The 20,840-nt window shown below is 44.8% G+C and overlaps 1 protein-coding gene across 1 annotated transcript in view; it reads left to right on the top strand.

The window, feature by feature from the left end:
* POLA2 (DNA polymerase alpha 2, accessory subunit) overlaps positions 1-20,701 on the top strand; it is a 29,122-nt gene extending 8,421 nt beyond the window's left edge. The window contains exons 11-18 of the mRNA XM_087703715.1: positions 2,118-2,242; positions 4,102-4,140; positions 5,046-5,119; positions 6,432-6,537; positions 10,671-10,777; positions 16,653-16,712; positions 18,557-18,683; positions 20,363-20,701. Coding sequence (XP_087559841.1) covers positions 2,118-2,242; positions 4,102-4,140; positions 5,046-5,119; positions 6,432-6,537; positions 10,671-10,777; positions 16,653-16,712; positions 18,557-18,683; positions 20,363-20,509 — 785 coding nt within the window. The 3' untranslated portion in view covers positions 20,510-20,701. The remainder of the gene's footprint in view (positions 1-2,117; positions 2,243-4,101; positions 4,141-5,045; positions 5,120-6,431; positions 6,538-10,670; positions 10,778-16,652; positions 16,713-18,556; positions 18,684-20,362) is intronic.
* The last annotated feature ends 139 nt before the right edge of the window (positions 20,702-20,840 follow it).

The raw sequence follows: 20,840 nt of genomic DNA on the forward strand, positions 1-20,840 counted from the left end.
TTAACTTGGTTCAACCAGCATGGGACTTTAAATACAATCCTGGCTTATTGCTGGATTTCTCTACTTTAAGAACATGGGTTTGTTGAAACGTGGTTAGTGGAGCCATTCCCACGTTGACGACGTTCGCACAGTACGCTGAGACATGGCAAATAAAGAGTGCAATGGTTTTGCCTCTGCTGCCATCCACTTAATCCTAATCATACATCAGTGATTTTTATTTCTTGCAAAGTTGCATGCAACAGTGGAATGGGTCGCTTACGCTGCCATCAGTAATAATGAATCGTCTAATCATGTTTACATTAAATCTGGGAAAAAATTACCATGTGCAAGGTTTGCTTGCATGCCCACAACTATGAATTTGTTGTTGTTAGTTGTGAAGTCATGTCTGACCCATCGCGACCCCATGGACCACGTTCCTCCAGGCCTTCCTGTCCTGTGCCCTCATCTGGAGTCCATTGAAGCTCATGCCGGCTGCTTCAGTCACTCCATCCAGCCACCTCCTTCTCTGCCGTCCCTTTCTTCTTCTTCTTTTGCCCTCCATCGTTCCCAGCATGAGGCTCTTCTCCAGGGAGTCCTTCTTCCTTCTCATCAGGTGGCCAAAGTCTTTGAGTTTCCTCTTCAAGATCTGGCCTTCTAAAGAGCAGCCAAGGTGGATCTCCTCTAGGACTGACCAGTTGGATGACCCTGCAGTCCAAGGGACTCGCGGGAGATAGATAGATAGATAGATAGATAGATAGATAGATGATAGATAGATAGATAGATAGATAGATAGATAGGATAGAGAGGATAGAGAGGATAGAGAGGATAGATAGATATAGAGGATAGATAGATAGATAGATAGATAGATAGATAGATAGATAGATAGATAGATAGATAGATAGATAGATAATTAAGTAAGTTGATAGATAGGTAGGCAGTCAGTCAGACAGATAGATAGAAGAAGTCCCCTTCTTCTTCTTTTGCCCTCCATCGTTCCCAGCATGAGGCTCTTCTCCAGGGAGTCCTTCTTCCTTCTCATCAGGTGGCCAAAGTCTTTGAGTTTCCTCTTCAGGATCTGGCCTTCTAAAGAGCAGCCAGGGTTGATCTCCTCTAGGACTGACCGGTTGGATGGCCTTGCAGTCCAAGGGACTTGCAGTAATCTTCATCTCCAGCACCAGAGTTCAAAGGCCTCCATTCTTTGGCCCTCAGCCTTCCTTATGGTCCAACCTTCATACCCATCCATTGCCACTGGGAAAACCAGAGCCTTGACTAGACGCACTTTTGATTGGCAGGGTGATGTCTCTGCTTTTTAGGATGCTGTCTAGATTCCCCATTGCTTTCCTCCCCAGGAAAAAACCTCTTTTAATTCCTTGGGTGCCGTCCCCATCTGCGGTTTTCTTCCCCGTCTATTTGCCAGGAATTGAGAGGGCCGGATGCCATGATCTTAGTTTTTTTTTTTTTTTGTTTTTTTTTTTTTTACATAGATAGTTTTATTTTCCATTTTATTTTCTTACAGTCACACATATACTGTACAGAACCGGGGCCATATAACATTAAATAATAAACACAGCCACTCCTCTTGTCAATAATACCCCCCAAAATAAAAACCCAATGTACCTCTTCGACCCTCCATACACCCTTTCTTTCACCCCCCTCCAACTTTCCGTCTTCCCACCATCATTCCCCTCTACCCTACTTCCCCTCCCCCTCTACCACGCCTCTCTCCCAATACACTCCCTCCCTTCCTTCTCACCCTCCCTCCAATCCTCTCTCCCACCCTCTCTACCCCTCTTTCTTCTTTCCCTCTTCTCCTCCCTTCGGTGTATTTCTACAATCTATTAATATATTCAGCTTGTCCTATTTTTACACTGGAGTTAAAGAGCAACAGTATACAAGTGCAATCGTGTTATTTTAGTATCTAGCACATACTATATATCCCCCCCCCTTAGTTTTCTTAATGTTGACTTTCAAGCCAACTTTTTAATGAATAACGAATAAATGTATTAAGGATCGTCATTTCTCCAAAATTGCAAATATCCTTATCCCCTTGCATTAATAATCCTTTGATGACAATGCAGACCAAACCACTCCCAGGGATTTCTGGAAATGAAAACCAACTAAGCTTCTAATCCTTCCAGATCTGGAACCTCGGCTGGTCTTGGTTGCCTGTGGGCCGTACACCACATCGGACAGCATCGCCTACGAGCCCATGGTGGACTTGATTGAGACCATCAATAAGGACAAGCCCGATGTTTGCCTTTTGGTAATGGAGACGCTTCTGAAATGTGCAGGATTTGTTAGAACTTTACAACGTACACGGTGTCCTCGACTTACAACAGTTCATTTAGTGACTTGTTCTGACCCCCATTCGTCCCACACCAACACACTCCGAGCCAAAGATACTTTACGGAATTTATTAACAGACAGACAGATCTTTGGCAGCAAACCGGCACAGATAAGCCGTGGCAGCAATCCAGCCTGCCAGGCTCACAATACTGTTCTCCAGCATTAGTTCATGCGTTGACTTCTGCAAAAGGGGCGTGTGTACAAGCAGTCCTTTTATAGTCTGGAGAGGAGCCTAATTACCAGCAGCTGAGTACAATTACCTACTGTACTTGCACAAGTTCCTGATGCCCATTAGCTCTTCGGTGCCGGGCATCCAGGAACAACTCCCTTGGCTCCTTCCCCACTGCTCCAATGCATGACATCAAGATCACACTCCCTTGTCTCCTCCCCACTGGTCCAAGGCTCAGGCGCCTCCTGGTGGCCAACCAGCCTCTCTGCGCCCTGCTCGGAGTCGGAACCCTATCCAGGGTCCTCCACATCCTCCAAAGCCGACTCATAGGGCTCCTCGCTGTCGGAGTCTAGTGGCAGCTCCAACGGCTCCTGCTGGGCCACAACAGTGACTGTTTGAAGTGACGACGTCACTGATAAAAGTGACGTCACCATTTCTCCCACTTGCGACCGTTGCAGAATCAGGGGATCAAAATTCAGACACATGGCCGCTGACTTACATTTCTGATGGTTGGGGCCATCTTATTCCCTTTGGCGGCTGACTGACAGGCAACATCAAATGGGGGGAAATCAGATTCGCTTAGCGGCTGTGTTACTAACTTAGCCACTGCAGTGACTCGCTTAACGACTGTGGCAAGGAAGGTCGTAAAATGGGGCCAAAATCACTTCGATGTCCCAGGTAGCAACAAGTATTTGAGGCTCAATTGTCGTAAAGCGAGGACTGCCTATAGAATACAGCGTCCTAGGGCTGGAAGGGACCTCTGAGGTCTTCTAGTCCAACCCTCTGCTCAAGGCAGGAGTCTTTATACCATCCTGGTCTGGTTTGTGGGTTGACAACTGGGAAGAATTGATGGCTTTAAAAACCTCCAGGTTTGGCGTGAGAGACCTGTTGTGGCCCCGGCAGCAGATTCAGACACTGAGGAGGGTTGGGGAGGAACCTGGGCCAGTCCTGGAGTCTGGGGAAGGCTCTGAGGAGGGCTCTGTGTCGGAGGCAGAGAGGGAGCCAGGGCCCTCCGACAGTTACCAGCTGCCTTCAGAGTCAGACATCAGTGAGGCAGAAGAACAGCTGGAGCCTGTTCCCAATGTGCACATGCAGAGACTTGCCAGATGAAGGGAACAGCTAAGGAACAGGGGTCGACTTGGGAGGAAGGCCACAGGTGGGCGGTGAATGGCCCCTCCCAGAGGAAATAAAAGAGGAGCGAAAGGGGAGTGGAGCTTGCAGGAGACCATTAGTTCGCTTCATTGGTTCGTGACTCTCCGAGACTCCTGGCCAACTTTTGCCGAGATCGGCCTGGCAGCTCTCCAAGCCAGAGAAGGTCTGTGACTATAAATCCTCCTTGCGCAGAGTTGCCAGACAAAGGGAAGAGCTAAAGAACTGGGGTCGACTTGGGAGGAAGGCCACAGGTGGATGATGAATGGCCCCTCCCAGAGGGAATAAAAGAGGAGTGAAGGGAGAGTGGAGTTTGCAGGAGACCAAAGGTGGACAATGAATGGCCCCTCCCAGAGGAAATAGGAGCGACAGGGGAGTGGAGTTTGCAGGAGATTTGGAATGTGTTTTCCCTCCTCTGTCCATCCTCCTTAACCATGGCTTTCTTTCACTGTTTGCAGCTCGGCCCCTTCGTCGATTCAAAGCATAAACAAGTGGAGGTGAGTGGAGAAGAGACACAGATGTTATAAAAAGTTGGGGGGCTCCCAAGTGTTTTGCCCCCATGTGAGCTCAGAGGTTGGCTGGGGAATCCAAACCGAGGCACCAGATCCCTAAAAACTTCGCAGGATCTTTCCTCCCCCCCCCCCCTCTTTCCTCCTGACCATCATTTTTTCACTTGAAAACAGTACCATAAAACAAACAACCTCGGCCAAATCCTGCAGCTGGCCTTAAGTAAGCAAAATCAAATATCAACAAACTTGTTTCTCTTGGCAGAGAGAAACCCCAAAAAAGCAAAAAAAAGGTTTGTTTTTTCCCACAAGAGGGATGCTCTCCAGATGCCCTGTCCCCAGCTAAAGGTAGAGGTTCCCCTTGCACATGAATACTAGCCGTTCCCGACTCTAGGGGGCGCTGCTCATCTCCGTTTCAAAGCCAAAGAGCCAGCGCTGTCTGAAGACGTCTCCGTGGTCATGTGGCCGGCATGACTCAACACCGAAGGTGCACGGAACGCCGTTCCCTTCCCACCAAAGGTGGCTCCTATTTTTCTACTTGCATTTTTTACCTGCTTTCGAACTGCTCGGTTGGCAGAAGTTGGGACAAGTCACGGGAGCTCACTCCATTACGCGGCGCTAGGGATTCGAACCGCCCAACTGCCGCCCTTTCTGATCGACAAGCTCAGCGCCTTAGCCCCTGAGCCACCAGCTAGTCAAAAGTAATGGTTGCGCTTGATGAGAGTCCCTTAAATCTGAACAGCATTAAAGTGAGAGGGAGGTTGACGCTTGGCAGAATCTTAGATCAAAAAAATCCAATTAGCTTCTGAGCACCCTGATTTAAATCGGGGGGCGGGGGGAGAGGGGGGATCGTAGATTCAGTTCTTGATCAACCAACCGAACGGGTTTGTTTGCAGGAAGGGCAGCTGATCATGTTGTACGACGAGGTCTTCAAGCGGTGTTTGAAGACCATCATTGAAGGCACAAGGAGGTGAGAAGATGGTTTGTTCTGTACAGAGGACCTGGGTTGCTTGTATCAGGCTGGGGGCGTCTTTGCAAGCTCAGTTTCGGGCAAGGAGTATATTTCCTTGCCCCCCTGGAAAAGTTGTGGGTTTAAGTGGGAGGTAGAATGGAGATTGCCCACAGCTGAAATTTAAAAAATAATAATAATAATTCATAGGGTCCTTGGTGCTCTCTGAGTTTGGTGTTTTTCTTGTAGATGTTTCACCACCCAACTAGGTAACATCATCAGTGCTAGAAGGGAGGAGGTTGTATAAAGGAGGAGGGGGAGGGGAGAAGGCAAGGAGGAGGGGGAAAAGGACAGGAGGAGAAAAGGGGGGGGAGAGGAGGAGGAAGTGGGGGAGGATAAGGAGAGGAGAAGGGGAGGGGGAAAGGAGGAGGAAGTGGGGGAGGAGGAGGGAGGGAGGAGAAAGAGGAGGAGGAGGGAAGAGGAGGAAGTGGGGGAGGTGAAGGGGAGGAGGAGGGGAGAGGAGGAGGAAGTGGGGGGGAGGAGGGAGGGAGGAGAAAGAGGAGGAGTGGAGAGGAGGAGGAAGTGGGGGAGGTGAAGGAGAGGAGGAGGGGAGGAGGAGGGAGGAGAAGGGGAGAGGAGGAGGAAGTGGGGGAGAGGGGGAGGGGGGAGGAGAAGGAGAGGAGAAGGGGAGGGAGGAGAAAGAGGAGGAGGAGGGAAGAGGAGGAGGAAGTGGGGGAGGTGAAGGAGAGGAAAAGGGGAGGAGGAGGGGAGAGGAGGAGGAAGTGGGAGGGAGGAGGGAGGGAGGAGAAAGAGGAGGAGGGGAGAGGAGGAAGTGTGGGAGGTGAAGGAGAGAAGGGGAGGAGGAGGGAGGAGAAGGGGAGAGGAGGAGGAAGTGGGGGAGAGGAGGAGGGGAGGAGGAGAGGAGAAGGGGAGGGGGAGAGGAGGAAGTGGGGAGGAGGAGGGAGGAGAAAGAGGAGGAGGAGGGGAGAGGAGGAGGAAGTGGGGAAGGAGAAGGAGAGGAGGAGGAGGACTGTGGGGTCCTTGGTGCTCTCTGAGTTGGGTGATTTTCTTGTAGACGTCTCATCACCCAACTAGGTAACATCATCAGGGTTAGAAGGGAATGGGGTTACCAAGGCAGTGGGGTACCAAGCAACCCCTCCCCCCCAAAAATGTGATCATGTGACCACAAGGAGTTGTGGCCATTCAAATTACAAAAAAACACCCAGGTCATAACTAGCTCTTAAGATCTGTTGTAAGTTCGAACGGTCGTTAAGCGGGCTTAACCTGCATTCCTGATTCTAACAAGCTTGTGTCTCTCCTTTACCCCACAAAGTGCCGGCTCCCAACTTGTGGTTGTGCCTTCTCTGAGAGACGTCCATCACGTGTGTATTTATCCCCAACCTCCGTTCGTCTACGATCTCTCCAAAGAGGACCGACAGGTAAATTTCCCCACCTTTCAGGCAAGCTCCACCTCCTCGGGCTTTCTACGGGCAGTCCTCGACTTACGACCACCATTCAGACTGAAGTTTCCGTGGCTAAGCGAGACGGTTGTCAAAACGAGCTTCGCCCCTTTTTACAACTTTTCTCACCACGGTTGTTAAGTGAATCGCTGCAGCGGTTCAGTTAGTCACACCTTCGTTAAGCGAATCCGGCTTCCCCGTCGACTTGATGTGTCGGAAGGTTGCAAAAGGGGGATCAAGTGCAACACCCCCCCCCCCTCCGGGACTCTGCGACCGTCATAAATAGGAGTCGGTGGATAAGTGTCTGAATTTAGGTCACATGGCGGTGTGTATCGCGGCAACGGTCGTAAGAGTGAAATACAGTCATGCTATTGTAACTTCAAGTACTCACTAAATGAATATAAGTCAAGGACTACCTATATATACGTAAAGGTAAAAAGGTTCCCCTTGCACATATGTGCCAGTCGTTCCCGACTCTAGGGGGCAGTGCTCATCTCTGTTTCAAAGCGGAAGAGCCAGCGCTGTCCGAAGACGTCTCCGGGGTCATGTGGCCGGCATGACTCAACACCCCCGAAAGGGCACGAAACACCGTTCCCTTCCCACCAAAGGTGGTTCCTATTTTCCTACTTGCATTTTTAAAAAAAGATTTTTATTAACAAACATGTAAAATACACACACACAAAAATTAGACGTATACCACATTTATACAATACAGTACGAACAGGAACTTCCTGTTTCTTATAATAGCAATCATCAATCGATACCGTTCACCTTATATTATTTCCCCTCCTATTGTATTTCATTTGGATTTCACCATTCTTAATCCTCTTATTTTACTCATAACTATTATTTTTTGAGTTTTGTTATATTCCTTCTTTGATTCTTGTTTCTTTCCTCCATCCACCTATACCATTTATCCCACATCTGGTAGAATTCTGATTCTTCCTTTCCCCGGATTTCTTTAGTTAGTTTATCCATTTCGGCACAATCCATAACCTTTCTTATTATTTCATCTTCTTTTGGAATTAATTTGTTTTTCCATTTCTGGGCAAAGGCAATCCTTGCCGCCGTAATTATATGTAATATTAAATACTGGATTTCTTTTTTGTATTTCACCGACATAATTCCTAATTCTACTTGCATTTTTTACATGCTTTCAAACTGCTAGGTTGGCAGAACCTGGGGACAAGGAACGGGAGCTCAATCCGTTATGCGGCACTAGGGGATTCGAACTGCCAAACTTTCTGAGCGTCTTAGCCACTGAGCCGCCGCGTCCCTATATTTTTGTATTTAATTTAATTTCATATTTAATTTCAAAAGATTAATTCAGACCAGGCTGAAATCTAGATTGAAAGGCCAATTTTAAATGTTGGATTTGCAGCTGTTGGCTCCCCCCCCCCATTCCAGGTGTTGCCGACAGGTGCTGCATCTCACCAGCTGGTTCAGAAAGATGTTTCAGACACCAGCAGAGGGCGATAGTGCTTACCTTTTGGCTTTGACTTGCCAAAAAAAAAAATGTGCTTTTTCTCTCTCTCAAGAAAAGCTAGGAATTTCCTGTATTTCGGAAGAGAAATTGAAGATGTTTTTCCAGGAAAGGACAATTCAACAGAGAGTGACTCAGGCTTTAGTGCAAAGCGTAACGTTTTGGAAGGGAGGAAATTATTGTGATTTTCCTCCACCCACCCCCTTTCAACTTTAAGAAAACTTACGTGGTGGCTCAGTTGCATTTTTTTTTTTACAAATTCTTCCCCTCTGCCTGCTTTGTGGTCCCTTCTATCTTATATTAGCCAATAGCCAGGCGTTGCCCAGGTATTTATTTTTAGGGGGGAAACCATGTTGCTTGTATCTTTACAATTTATATTGTTTTATTTGTTTCCTAGTATAATTTGATTGCTTATTAGTAACCTATGACTATCACTGTTGTATCTTACGATTCGTGATGAATGTATCTTTTATGTATACTGAGAGCATCTGCATGAAAGACAAATTCCTTGTGTCCAATCACACTTGGCCAATAAAGAAATTCTATCCTAACCTATCCTATCCTAATCTATATTCTTTTCTCTATTCTAATCTATTCTATTCTATTCTATATTCTCTATTCTTTTCTCTATTCTATTTTATTCTATTCTATATTCTTTTCTATATTCTTTTCTCTATTCTTTTCTCTATTCTATTCCTATATTCTTTTCTATATTCTATTCCTATTCTATTTCTATTCTGAATTCTATCCTATATTCTTTTCTCTATTCTGTTCTTATTCTATTTCTATTCTATTCTGAATTATATTCTATATTATTTTCTCTATTCTAATTCTATTCTATTCCTAGTTAGTCTAGTATATTCCCATATTCCTATTTTATTCTTTTCTCTATTCTATTCTATTCTATATTCTTTTCTCTATTCCTATTCTATTTCTATTCTGAATTCTATTCTATATTATTTTCTCTATTCTAATTCTATTCTATTCCTAGTTAGTCTAGTATATTCCCATATTCCTATTTTATTCTTTTCTCTATTCCTATTCTATTTCTATTCTGAATTCTATTCTATATTATTTTCTCTATTCTGAATTCTATTCTATATTATTTTCTCTATTCTATTCCTATTCTATTTCTATTCCATTCTGAATTATATTCTATATTATTTTCTCTATTCTAATTCTATTCTATTCTATTCCTAGTTAGTCTAGTATATTCCCATATTCCTATATTCCTATTTTATTCTTTTCTCTATTCTATTCTATTATTTTCTATTCTATTCTATATTCTTTTCTCTATTCCTATTCTATTTCTATTCTGAATTCTATTCTATATTCTTTTCTCTATTCTGAATTCTATTCTATATTATTTTCTCTATTCTATTCCTATTCTATTTCTATTCCATTCTGAATTATATTCTATATTATTTTCTCTATTCTTATTCTATTCTATTCCTAGTTAGTCTAGTATATTCCCATATTCCTATTTTATTCTTTTCTCTATTCTATTCTATTCTATATTCTTTTCTCTATCCCTATTCTATTTCTATTCTGAATTCTATTCTATATTCTTTTCCCTATTCTATTCTAATTCTATTCTATTCTATTCCTAGTCTAGTCTAGTATATTCCCATATTCCTTTCCTACTCTACTCCACTCCATTCCACTCCACTCTGCTCTACTCTACTGTATTTGTTGAAGTTCTTAAAAGGGGAAATGGCTAACTTTTATTCTGGCTGGGTGGTGACTGGTTTGTATTCATGGCTGGCTGGGGGAATTCTAGGAATTGAAGTCCCTCACATCTTCCAATTTGCCGAGGTTGAGAAACACTGTATTAAATCTCCTTTTCAGAAAAGGCAGCGGGGAACTGGGTGTGCAATCAGGAACACACAAACACACCCGTTCCTTTTCTCAAAAGTGACAAGCAAGGGGAATCCCTTCTGCTGGGCCCAATCCAAGAACAGCAGGAAGACAATACTTTCTCAAACCTCCCCGGGTGCAACCTTGGCTGCGGGGGTGTTTATTTTGCTGGGGCAACTCCCTAGGGAAATAATATATCCCTGAATAATAATTGCTCAAACGGCGAAATTCCCCAGCAGAATTAACCACGGTCTTGTCTGTGGCTGTTGAAGGAAAGTAGACCTGGGGTGGTTTGGGACTTCATTTCCCAGAATCCCCTGCTAGCTGAGGAATCGTGGGAGCTGCGATGCCAGCACTTTAGAAGACCGTTGGCTTGGGGAAACGTTGGCTTGTGCTAACCAACGTTTACAAAATCTCACTTAACTCCTTATTTAGAAGTTGGCAATCTGTGGCTCCGGAGCCACATGTGGCTCTCATCCCTCTGCTGCAGCTCCCTGTAGCCGGTTCAGCTCCACAATTGATGGGGCTTTCAGTTAGGACAGGTAGAGGGGAAAGGACGCTGCGCTAGGAGGAGACTCTATGGTGCGGTCAGCTTCAGAATTGAACGGGGTGGGTGGGTGGGGAGCCATCCAGTTAGGATCTTTGTGGCTCTTTGAGTGTTTAAGGTTGCCAGCCCCTTCCTTAGTTTACTTTGGCAACAGTATTCAAAAAAGTTTGCTGAATTAATCCCTCTATTGGTGTTTCTCTCCCCCCCCCCCCCCCCAAATTCCAGAGAGTGCTTTTCGTCTCCGATCCCTGCACCTTGGATATCAACGGAGTGATTTTCGGATTAACCTCGGTGGATTTGCTCTTTCACATGGGAGCGGAAGAAATCAGCCGGTACGATCCTTGCGGGGAAAAAAAAAACCAGTTCAATTGCACGCAGGCGAGCGAGCGAGGAAAAGGGAGAAAGGTTTTACGCGGTTCAAAATTTTTATTCGTTTTTTTTAACCAAGCGTCCGGGTATTTATTTATAGGGGGTTGAAAATGTCTGGAGCAAACGTAATTTCTAATGTTGGATTTCCCCCCTTACCAGAGGGAGCCCCCTTGTGGAGTACTGTGAAGCCGTTACCAGGACAACCCCACAGCGCTGTGCAGTAGAAGCCATTTTACGGCAGTACAGTAGAAGCCATTTTAAGGCACAACAGGGTGTATCTTAACAGAACACACACCCTGAGCGGTGTTAGGGATGTCTTACCCCCACAGTATTTTTCTCCAGAGGGTAAGTCATCGGTGTGTTGGTTGAAATTGCTCCAGGCATTCCAGAGTTATGCTGGTGTACACATACACTCATACACCCATAGCACCATTTTTATATATAGAGAGAGATTTCTAGCCTGCAAAGCAAGCTAACACTGCCTGCCTCCCTCCTTGCTATGGGGTTGTGGAGTGATTCAGGAGTGAGCGTCAACCCTTTGTCGATTGGCCTCTTGCACAATCCCAGTTGCGTAAGCCAAGAAACACCTCTGGGGATCTGCAGAGAGAGCAATGAGTGTGAGAGACAAACGCCGTCCCTCGCACAGATGGGGGGATAAGATGTGACTCACAGGCAGCTCACAAGTGACAGGAGGAAGAAGAAAGAAACTCGGAACTGCGGGGTCATTGGTGGCTTTCCCAGACAGTCAGGAAAAGTTTGCGTGCCTTCCAGAAACGCTGCTCTTGCCTTTAGAAGTTAGTCCTCGACGTGACCCGACAAAAGCGCAAACGTCATAAGTGCGCTGACAAAACCGTGGCGCTAAAACCGCGATGTCAAAACCGCGTCGACAACAGCGCGCCGACAGAAGCGCGATTTAAGTTAAGGGTTAGGGTTAGGGTTAGGTTTAGGGTTAGGTTACAGCGCGCTTCTGTTGGCGCGCTGTTGTCGGCGCGCTTCCGGGCTCATTCGTCGCTCATTCGTCGCACGGTTTTGTCGGCGCGGTTTTGTCACCACGTTTTAGTCAGGCGCGCTTTTGTCGTTCGCGCATTTGTGGTGGAACCAGTCCTTAACGGCCAGATTTTCCATTGCTAAGCAAGGGTGGATGATGAAGGGAGCAGTGCCCGATTGGATGACCTCTTTTTGCCTCCGCTGCTGAGCGCTATTACAGGTTCGTCCACGAACCGCAAGGGAGCCCCACAATTTCTGTGGCTGAGGATGAAATTTGTTCCGCGGGTTTTGCTCTGTTTTATGACTTTGTCGCGTTTGTTAAGAGAATCCATGCCCTTGGTTAAGTCAAGTCACACGGTTGTTAAGTCAGTCTGGTTTTCCCCGTTGATTTCGCTTGCCGGAAGGTTGTAAAAGGGGGGACACACACACAGCCCGGGACACTGCGACCGTCAGAGATGTGAGTCAGTGGTCAAGCATCCAAATGTAAATCAGATGACCACGGGGGATGCTGCAATGGTCATAAGTGTGAAAAATGGTCGTAAGTGTGAAAAATCGTAAGACACTTTTCAGCGCAATTGTAACCGGTCGCAAAATGAACTCTTGTAAATTGAGGATTATCTGGTATCACATTCACATTTAAGAAGAATCTAGTCACAGCTGAAATAGTACATGTCCTCCTGCTTGAGCAGGGGGCTGGACTAGAAGACCTCCAAGGTCCCTTCCAGGTCTATTCGGATTGATTGATCGATTGAAATGGTACAGGGTCTCCTGATTGAGCAGGGGGCTGGACTAGAAGACCTCCAAGGTCCCTTCCAGCTCTATTCGGATTGATTGATCAATTGAAACGGTACAGGGTCTTCTGCTTGAGCCAGGGGGCTGGACTAGAAGACCTCCAAGGTCCCTTTCCACCTCCATTCTGAGTTCTGACTACATCACATTTCATTAAAAATACAAAAAGTTTGTATTATATACAATCTAGAAACATTATAGATATTTGGAGCTATGAAATATAAAATATTATAAACGTACTTCTAGATTACAGATATGATCTTTGGTTTCCGCCAGGAAGCCAGCAAAGGGGTTAAGCAGGTTGCTGCAGTCGTTAAGTGGAATGTGGTTGTTAAGCGAACCCGGCTTGCCCCCTTGACTTTGTTTGTCGGAAACCAGCTGGGAAAGCCGCAAACGGCGATCACGTAATTCCAGGACACTCCACCCTCCATAAGTACATGCCAGTTTCCCAAGTGCCCAAACTCTGATCACATAACTGGATTCCAGGGCTGTCGTAAGCATGAGGACCGTTCCTCAGTCACTTTTCCCAGAGCCCCTTGTAACTTTGAACGGTCCCTAAATTAGCAAAAATCAATGGAGCAATCTGGACTCATTTAACGACCGTGTGGTTGACTTAACAAGTGCAGTTGATTCGCTGAACAACCAGGGACAAAAGCAAGAGGTCGTGAAATCCGGCACGACTCACTTAGCAACTGCCTTGTGCTCCCAATTGTGGTCGTAAATCAAGGATGTAGGTTGCTCGCCTTTGCAGAGCTGCCTTAAGGACTAGACTCTTGCGATGCTTTATTTTATTTTATTTTTTTTAAAAAGAGATGAACCCTTCCGTCCAGAGCTAATGTGACAAAGTGATATTTTTAAAAATAATTACTGATTAGCCATGACTAAGCCGTGGGTGTCGGCAAGTAAATGTGACTAACACATGAGCCAAGGTGGCGCAGTGGTTAAATGCAGCACTGCAGGCTACTGCTAGATCAGCAGGTCAGCGGTTCAAATCTCACCGGCTCAGGGTTGACTCAGCCTTCCATCCTTCCGAGGTGGGTAAAATGAGGACCCAGATTGTTGGGGTCAATATGCTGACTCTCTGTAAACCGCTTAGAGAGGCCTGAAAGGCCTATGAAGCGGTATATAAGTCTACTGCTATTGCTATTGCTATATGAAAGGTTTGCAAAAAAACTAAAAACGTGACTACGTTTTTATGACCTCATACATCATTAGCGACCCAGGGATGCAGGGCTCAAAATGGAGCATCACATAACAGGAATAACAGAGTATGATATGATAGCTTTCTTTTTTTCTTTTTTTTTTGAGAAAATTTTATTGTTTTAGTTAAACAGAAAGGAAAATAAGAAAAAAAAAACATCTTTCGTTACATCTTGTTGAAAGCGTATCGATTGGTTACAAATATATTCCGTGTGTTTCTTCCACAGTCCTTAACATATACTTCATTCAAATCATGTTGTACGTTTTAAATCAAGAAAGAAAAGTTATATATTTTACTATCCCTGTACCATAATTCTCATTTGGTTATCATTGTTTAAACATAGCAGTTAGACTTATATACCGCTTCATAGGGCTTTCAGCCCTCTCTAAGCGGTTTACAGAGTCAGCATATCGCCCCCAACAACAATCCGGGTCCTCATTTTACCCACCTCGGAAAGATGGAAGGCTGAGTCAACCCTGAGCCGGTGAGATTTGAACCGCCGAACTGCAGAACTGCAGTCAGCTGAAGTAGCCTGCAGTGCTGCATTTAACCACTGCGCCACCTCGGCTAAACATGTTTTTTATCATTTATATTAGAAGACACAACCACCTACTGCCATTCATTTGCAATTTCAATTGATCTCCAATACCATTACTCCTTTATGACATGTTCTAAAATTAATTCGGTTAAGTAGGATATCTGAGCATTTCCACCCCCCTGCCTCCCCGTAACACACCTGTATGTATCATTAAATATTGCCCATTAACATTTTGTTGTTATTGTAGTTAACTAAAGGTTATTTACTAATTATCTCACCTCCTCTCCAGGCCCATATAATAGCTTCCTTGATTAGCCCATAGGCCATGTCAAAGCCCAAGGTTCAAACCCCTATCGCCAATAAAATCTTATACAAACAACTTAAAATAAGGTACAATAAAATACAAGAGTTTTACGATAAGGTACAATATAATTTAATACGTAAGATATATAAAATAGAATGGAATGACATAGAATTGTATCCCGGTGTCACCCTTACAATCTCCCCCAATCAGTCCCACCTTCGCAGATCTCAACTGAACCATTTCGTTTAAGGAATGTGCTGCGTTAAATATTATTTCCCGAATTATGGCCGAGGTGGCGCAGTGGTTAAATGCAGCACTGCAGGCTACTTCAGCTGACTGCAGTTCGGCTGTTCAAATCTCAGCGGCTCAGGGTTGACTCAGCCTTCCATCCTTCCGAGGTGGGTAAAATGAGGACCCGGATTGTTGTTGGGGGCAATATGCTGACTCTGTAAACCGCTTAGAGAGGGCTGAAAGCCCTATGAAGCGGTATATAAGTCTAACTGCTATTGCTATGGCTGCATATAAAGTAAGTTGTTTTGATATAGGGGATCTCAATGGGTTTCATTCATTCGTTATATAGATCTGTCTTTCACCCCTCCCCCCCTTATACAAGCAACAGCCAAATAGGATGTGAGCCAGATCTTCTGTCTCTGCCACTCCACAAATGCAGAAGACGCTCATTGTTAGGGTATAGAATGGCGTCTTCCGTATCTGACCATTTTGGTCAAGCGGTTCGAATCCCGCTCATGTCAATCTCTCCCTAAGATGTTTTGGCAGTTGTAACTTCCAATCGCCGTCTCCCTGGCAGGGGGCAGAGAGAGGGAGACAGAGAAGGAGAATTATGTACTTGAATGAAGTCGATGAGTTTGGAAGGAGTATGGAGAGGTGGAGCAAATGGTTATGGCTCTAGACTTAACCATAATTCCTAGTTCTTTCCTGCTTGGATTACTGCTGTGCTTCTGATTCCTTTGATATGCTTTATATAAAACACAGTTTGTTCAAAAAGGAAAAAGCACAATAGATTTGGGTACATATTAATTGATTGGTTGGTTGGTTATTTGGTTTATATGGTGCCCAACTCACTGTAACATTTCTAGGCAATAGGCGTGACATTAAAAAAACATACACACGCAATACGAAGCTAGCCATACATGAAAAGTATGTTTCTATTTGCTCAGCCATTTCAAGTGACCCACCTTACTAAGGAAAGCCGTATCATTTTGTGCTCCTATCGCCTTAATTCTGTGGGCAGCTCTTTTTGAGTTCTTCTCTTGTTACGCAAGAGACAGGAAAGCCACAGCTTCTTATAAATAACAGAATAAATATGTGGAATAGGTACAACAGAATAACAGAGAGTTGGAAGGGGCCTTGGAGGTCCTCTAGTCCAACCCCCTGCTCAAGTAGGAAAAGTCAACGGAGGGGAAAGAAAACCAATGGATACAATCACGGGCTTGTTTAAGAGCCCAAGTTTAACCCTCTTTTTGATAAATAAGATAAGAGCTTCTTATAAATAACAGAATAAATATGTGGAGCAGGTATAATAGAGAGTTAGGAAGGGGTCTTGGAGGTCCTCTAGTCCAACCCCCTGCTCAAGTAGGAAAAGTCAACGGAGGGGGGGGGAACAATGGATACAATCACTGGATTGTTTAAGAGCCCAGGTTTAACCCTCTTTTTGATAAAAAAGATAAGAGCTTCTTATAAATAACAGAATAAATATGTGGAGTAGGTACAACAGAATAACAGAGAGTTGGAAGGGGCCTTGGAGGTCCTCTAGTCCAACCCCCTGCTCAAGTAGGAAAAGTCAACGGATGGGGAAAAAGAATCAATGGATACAATCACGGGCTTGTTTAAGAGCCCAAGTTTAACCCTCTTTTTGATAAAAAGTTTTCTAAGCCGCCGTCAACTTTAATCCCTCCCTACATTTTTACCTTCAACACAATCCTGTAAGGTAGCTCAGCGATCAAACTCTTAATTTTTTTTTCTATCTTTCTTACTCTGTTTTTTCTCCTCCCTGCTCAGTTCTTCTAATCTTCAGGACCGTTTTTCTCGAATCCTCAAACACATCCTGACTCAGCGGAGGTAAGGCATTTCGGAACGCGGGTTTGGGTTTTGTCCTAGATTTTTAGCCTGCCACAAATACACAAAAACAAACTCCAAAAGCTGTTTTGTGTCCATGTTGGGCCCAGAGGGGAGGACTGGGATTTAAAAGGCATTCTCAAACAATGGATGGGACCAAGGGAAGATTCTAGTCCTCATGGTTATGAATAGAACACTGGTTAATTATGTATTCTTTTAAAAAATGCCCAATCAGCCGTGGCTTGGTGAAGTTTCAAACGTGGCTTTCCAGGAGATGGCCAAACAGAAGATGTACAAAGAAGCATGGCTGTTGATGGTGTGGAAAATGCTTCAAGAAAAGCATCAGAGGAGTGAGAGGAAGGAAGAAGGAAGGAAGGAGAGAGGGGAAGGAGAATGAAAGAAAGGAAAAGGGAGGGAGGGAGGAAAAGTTAAAGGGGAGAGCGCGGGGGAAAAGAGTAGAAGGAGAGATGAGGGAGAAAGAAAGGAGGAAGGAAAAGGGAAAAGAGGGAGAAAGAAGAAAGAAAGGAAAAGATAAAGGGAAAAGGGAAAGAGAAAGGGAGGGAAAGAAGCAAGGAAAGAGATAGAAAAGGAAGGAAAAGAAGGAATGGAGAAAAGGAGGAAAGATACAGAAAAGGAAAGAAAGGAAAAGGGAGGGAGAAAGAGAGGGAAAGGAAGAAGGAAAGGAGATAGGAAAGGAAGGAAAATAAAGGGAATGGAGAAAAGGAGGAAAGATAAAGGAAAAGAAAGAAAGGAAAAGGGAGGGAGAAAGAGGGAAAGAAGGAAGGAAAGAAGAGATAGGAAAGGAAGGAAAAGAAGGAATGGAGAAAAGGAGGAAAAATACAGAAAAGGAAAGAAAGGAAAAGGGAGGGAGAAAGAGGGAAAGAAGGAAGGAAAAGAAAGGGAATGGAGAAAAGGAGGAAAGATAAAGGAAAGGAAAGAAAGGAAAAGGGAGGGAGAAAGAGGGAAAGGAAGAAGGAAAGGAGATAGGAAAGGAAGGAAAAGAAAGGGAATGGAGAAAAGGAAAGATAAAGAAAAGGAAAGAAAGGAAAAGAGGGAGAAAGAGAGGGAAAGAAGCAAGGAAAGAGATAGGAAAGGAAGGAAAAGAAAGGGAATGGAGAAAAGGGAGGGAGAAAGAGGGATAGAAGGAAGGAAAGAAGAGATAAGGAAGGAAGAAAAAGGGAGGGAGAAAGAAATCAGACGATATTGGCCAAAGGGCCGGAAGAGCCACCATCCCATCCCTGAATGCCCCTAAAAGATTAACCTCTTTACATCCTGGTTTATTTCTTAGGCCAATCATGCTTCCTTTGGTTTTGCCTCCGTGTGCCTCACAAACCCCCACAAGCCATGGTGGTTTGTAAACATGGCTTGACCCGCTCCGATAACCTCCGCCCGTCGCCGTCAATCGACAAACCACCTTTGAAATAAACCACGGCTTGCCGGCTCCTCTCATTCCACCCCCATCTCTCTCTCTCTCTTGTTCTCTTTTTGAACCCCTTCCAAAGAGGAGTCCAGGGGGCATTTCCGATGCCAGCTGCCCTCGGGTCGAAAAGCCCCAGAAACACAGCTGCTTCTCCTCCTCCGGGACGAAACGTGCCACCGCCCGGCCTTGGGAACACTGCCCCCCTTTTTTTTGGCCCTGAGGCCTGAGATGCCAACCTCCCCAACCCCAGGAGGGGACGATCCTGGAATGCCAGCTTGGCATTGCGTTGGCACTCAATGGGTAGAGGAGAAGAAACAGCTGCCGGGCGCGGCCTTGAATGCCAGCCAAAGCTCGGGCAAAGCATTCATGGGGGGTATAACTCGATCTCTTTTCTCCCACCCACCCCCCTCTTTTAAATTCTCAACAGCTACTATCCTCTCTACCCGCCCCCCGAGGACATGAGTGTGGATTACGAGCGCTTCTACCCTTACGCATCTCTGCCCGTCACGCCGGACCTTCTGATCACCCCCTCCGACTTGAAATACTTCGTGAAGGTGGGGGCAGACACCAGCTATGCGGCTGAGTTCGGGGGGTTGTGGGGGGGGGGGAAGAAAAATTAGGAAGGCAGCCTCGCCCCCTTGGGGCTTTCGTGCCCGGATACCTAAGCTGTTAGGCCTGGCTCCTAAAAATAACCCAAGATTCCAGACCTCATGGTTTTCGTTGAAGGATGGGCTCAGATAGCAAGCACCCAGGGCGACGGGGTGTCTCATGCCGTGTGGAGGGTGATGGGGGGGTGGGGTGGGGTGGGGGGGCACAGGGGTGTAGCTCTTCCCCGTGTTATCGCAGGATCAAATTTGGAACTCTGTGCCGTGCAAAGTGTGTCCTTTGCTGAGTTTGAACCTTCCTTGATTCCATGTTGGGATTCACATGAATAGAATAGAATAGAATAGAATATAGGGTAGGATAGGATAGAAGAGAGTAAAATAGAGTAGAATAGAATAGAGAGTAGAGTGGAGTGGAATGGAATGGAATAGAAAATAGAATAGAAATTAGGATAGGATAGGATAGGATAGGGGAAAAGAGTAGAGAGAAGAGAGTAAAGTAGAGTAGAATAGAATAGAGAGTGGAGTGGAATGGGATGGAATAGAAAATAGAATAGAATAGACAATAGGATAGGATAGAGGACAAGAGAAGAGAGAAGAGAGTGGAATGGAGTGGAAAAGAAAAGAAAATTAGAATAGAATAGAATAGAAAATTGAATAGAGTAGAATAGAATATAGGGTAGGATAGAAGAGAGTAAAATAGAGTAGAATAGAATAGGGAGTGGAGTGGAATGGGATGGAATAGAAAATAGAATAGAAATTAGGATAGGATAGAGGAGAAGAAGAGAGTCGAATGGAGTGGAATAGAATAGAAAAGAAAATTAGAATAGAATAGAAAAATGAATAGAGTAGAATAGAATATAGGGTAGGATAGGGTAGGATAGAAGAGAGTAAAATAGAGTAGAATAGAATAGAGAGTAGAGTGGAGTGGAATGGAATAGAAATTGGAATAGAAATTAAGATAGGATAGGATAAAAGAGTAGAGAGAAGAGAGTAGAGTAGAGTAGAATAGAATAGAGAGTGGAGTATAATGGGATGGAAAAGAAAATAGAATAGACAATAGGATAGGATAGAGGAAAGGAGAAGAGAAGAGAGAATAGAGTGGAATGGAGTGGAATAGAATAGACAAGAAAATTAGAATAGAATAGAAAAATGAATAGAGTAGAATAGAATATAGGGTAGGATAGACGAGAGTAAAATAGAGTAGAACAGAATAGAGAGTAGAGTGGAATGGAATGGAATAGAAAATAGAATAGGTTTAGGTTTATTGGATTAATGGAATAGAAATTAGGATAGGATAGGATAGGATAGGATAGGGGAAACGAGTAGAGAGACGAGAGTAAATTAGAGTAGAATAGAATAGAGTGGAATGGAATAGAAAATAGAATAGAATAGACAATAGGATAGGATAGAGAAGAGAAGAGAGAATGGAGTGGAATAGAATAGAAAAGAAAAGAAAAAATTAGAATAGAATAGAAAATTGAATAGAGTAGAATAGAATAGAATTCTAGCAAAATTCACAGGAAATTAATAAAGGGTTTTTTATCGGGACAAGGAGTTTGATTTATCCTCTTGGGAAGCCTAGGTCAGGACACAAACAAACTCAATTTAAAACCTCTTGCCTTCTTTAGGACATTTTGGGGTGCGTCTGCATTAACCCCAGCCGGCTGACGAAAGGACAAGTGGGGGGCAGCTACGCGCAGCTGTGGATCCAGCCACAGCTCCCCGGGGCCCAGCGGAAGAGCCTGTGCCTCGCTGCACAAGTGATCAAGATCTAACCAGGTTAGATCTGAAGCTGGACAAAAGGCCATCAAGGGGATGAGCTAAGAGACTTCGGCAGCAATGGGCAGATCCCAAAATTCGGGTGACCCAAACATCTGGACTGCTCCTCCTTGAGCCTCTTTGATGTTGGCTTTTTCATTCTCTGCAGCTGGATAATGTTGCCATCGTTCTTCTGGACAAAATATATATTATCCAGGGCTGTTTCTGATATCAAACCATATAAATATATGAATTCGTTGATTTGGGTTAGTTAGGTTCAAATCCTGCTTCTCGGCGAGCCCTATGGAATCCGAATTGCCCCACAAATGAAGTTTGGGCAGATGTGCA

This window comes from Thamnophis sirtalis, unplaced genomic scaffold (assembly GCF_051295495.1).
Source record: "Thamnophis sirtalis isolate CommonGarterSnake01/CBP01778 unplaced genomic scaffold, rThaSir2_p1.2 scaffold_2, whole genome shotgun sequence".
In the NCBI taxonomy this organism is placed as follows: domain Eukaryota; kingdom Metazoa; phylum Chordata; class Lepidosauria; order Squamata; family Natricidae; genus Thamnophis; species Thamnophis sirtalis.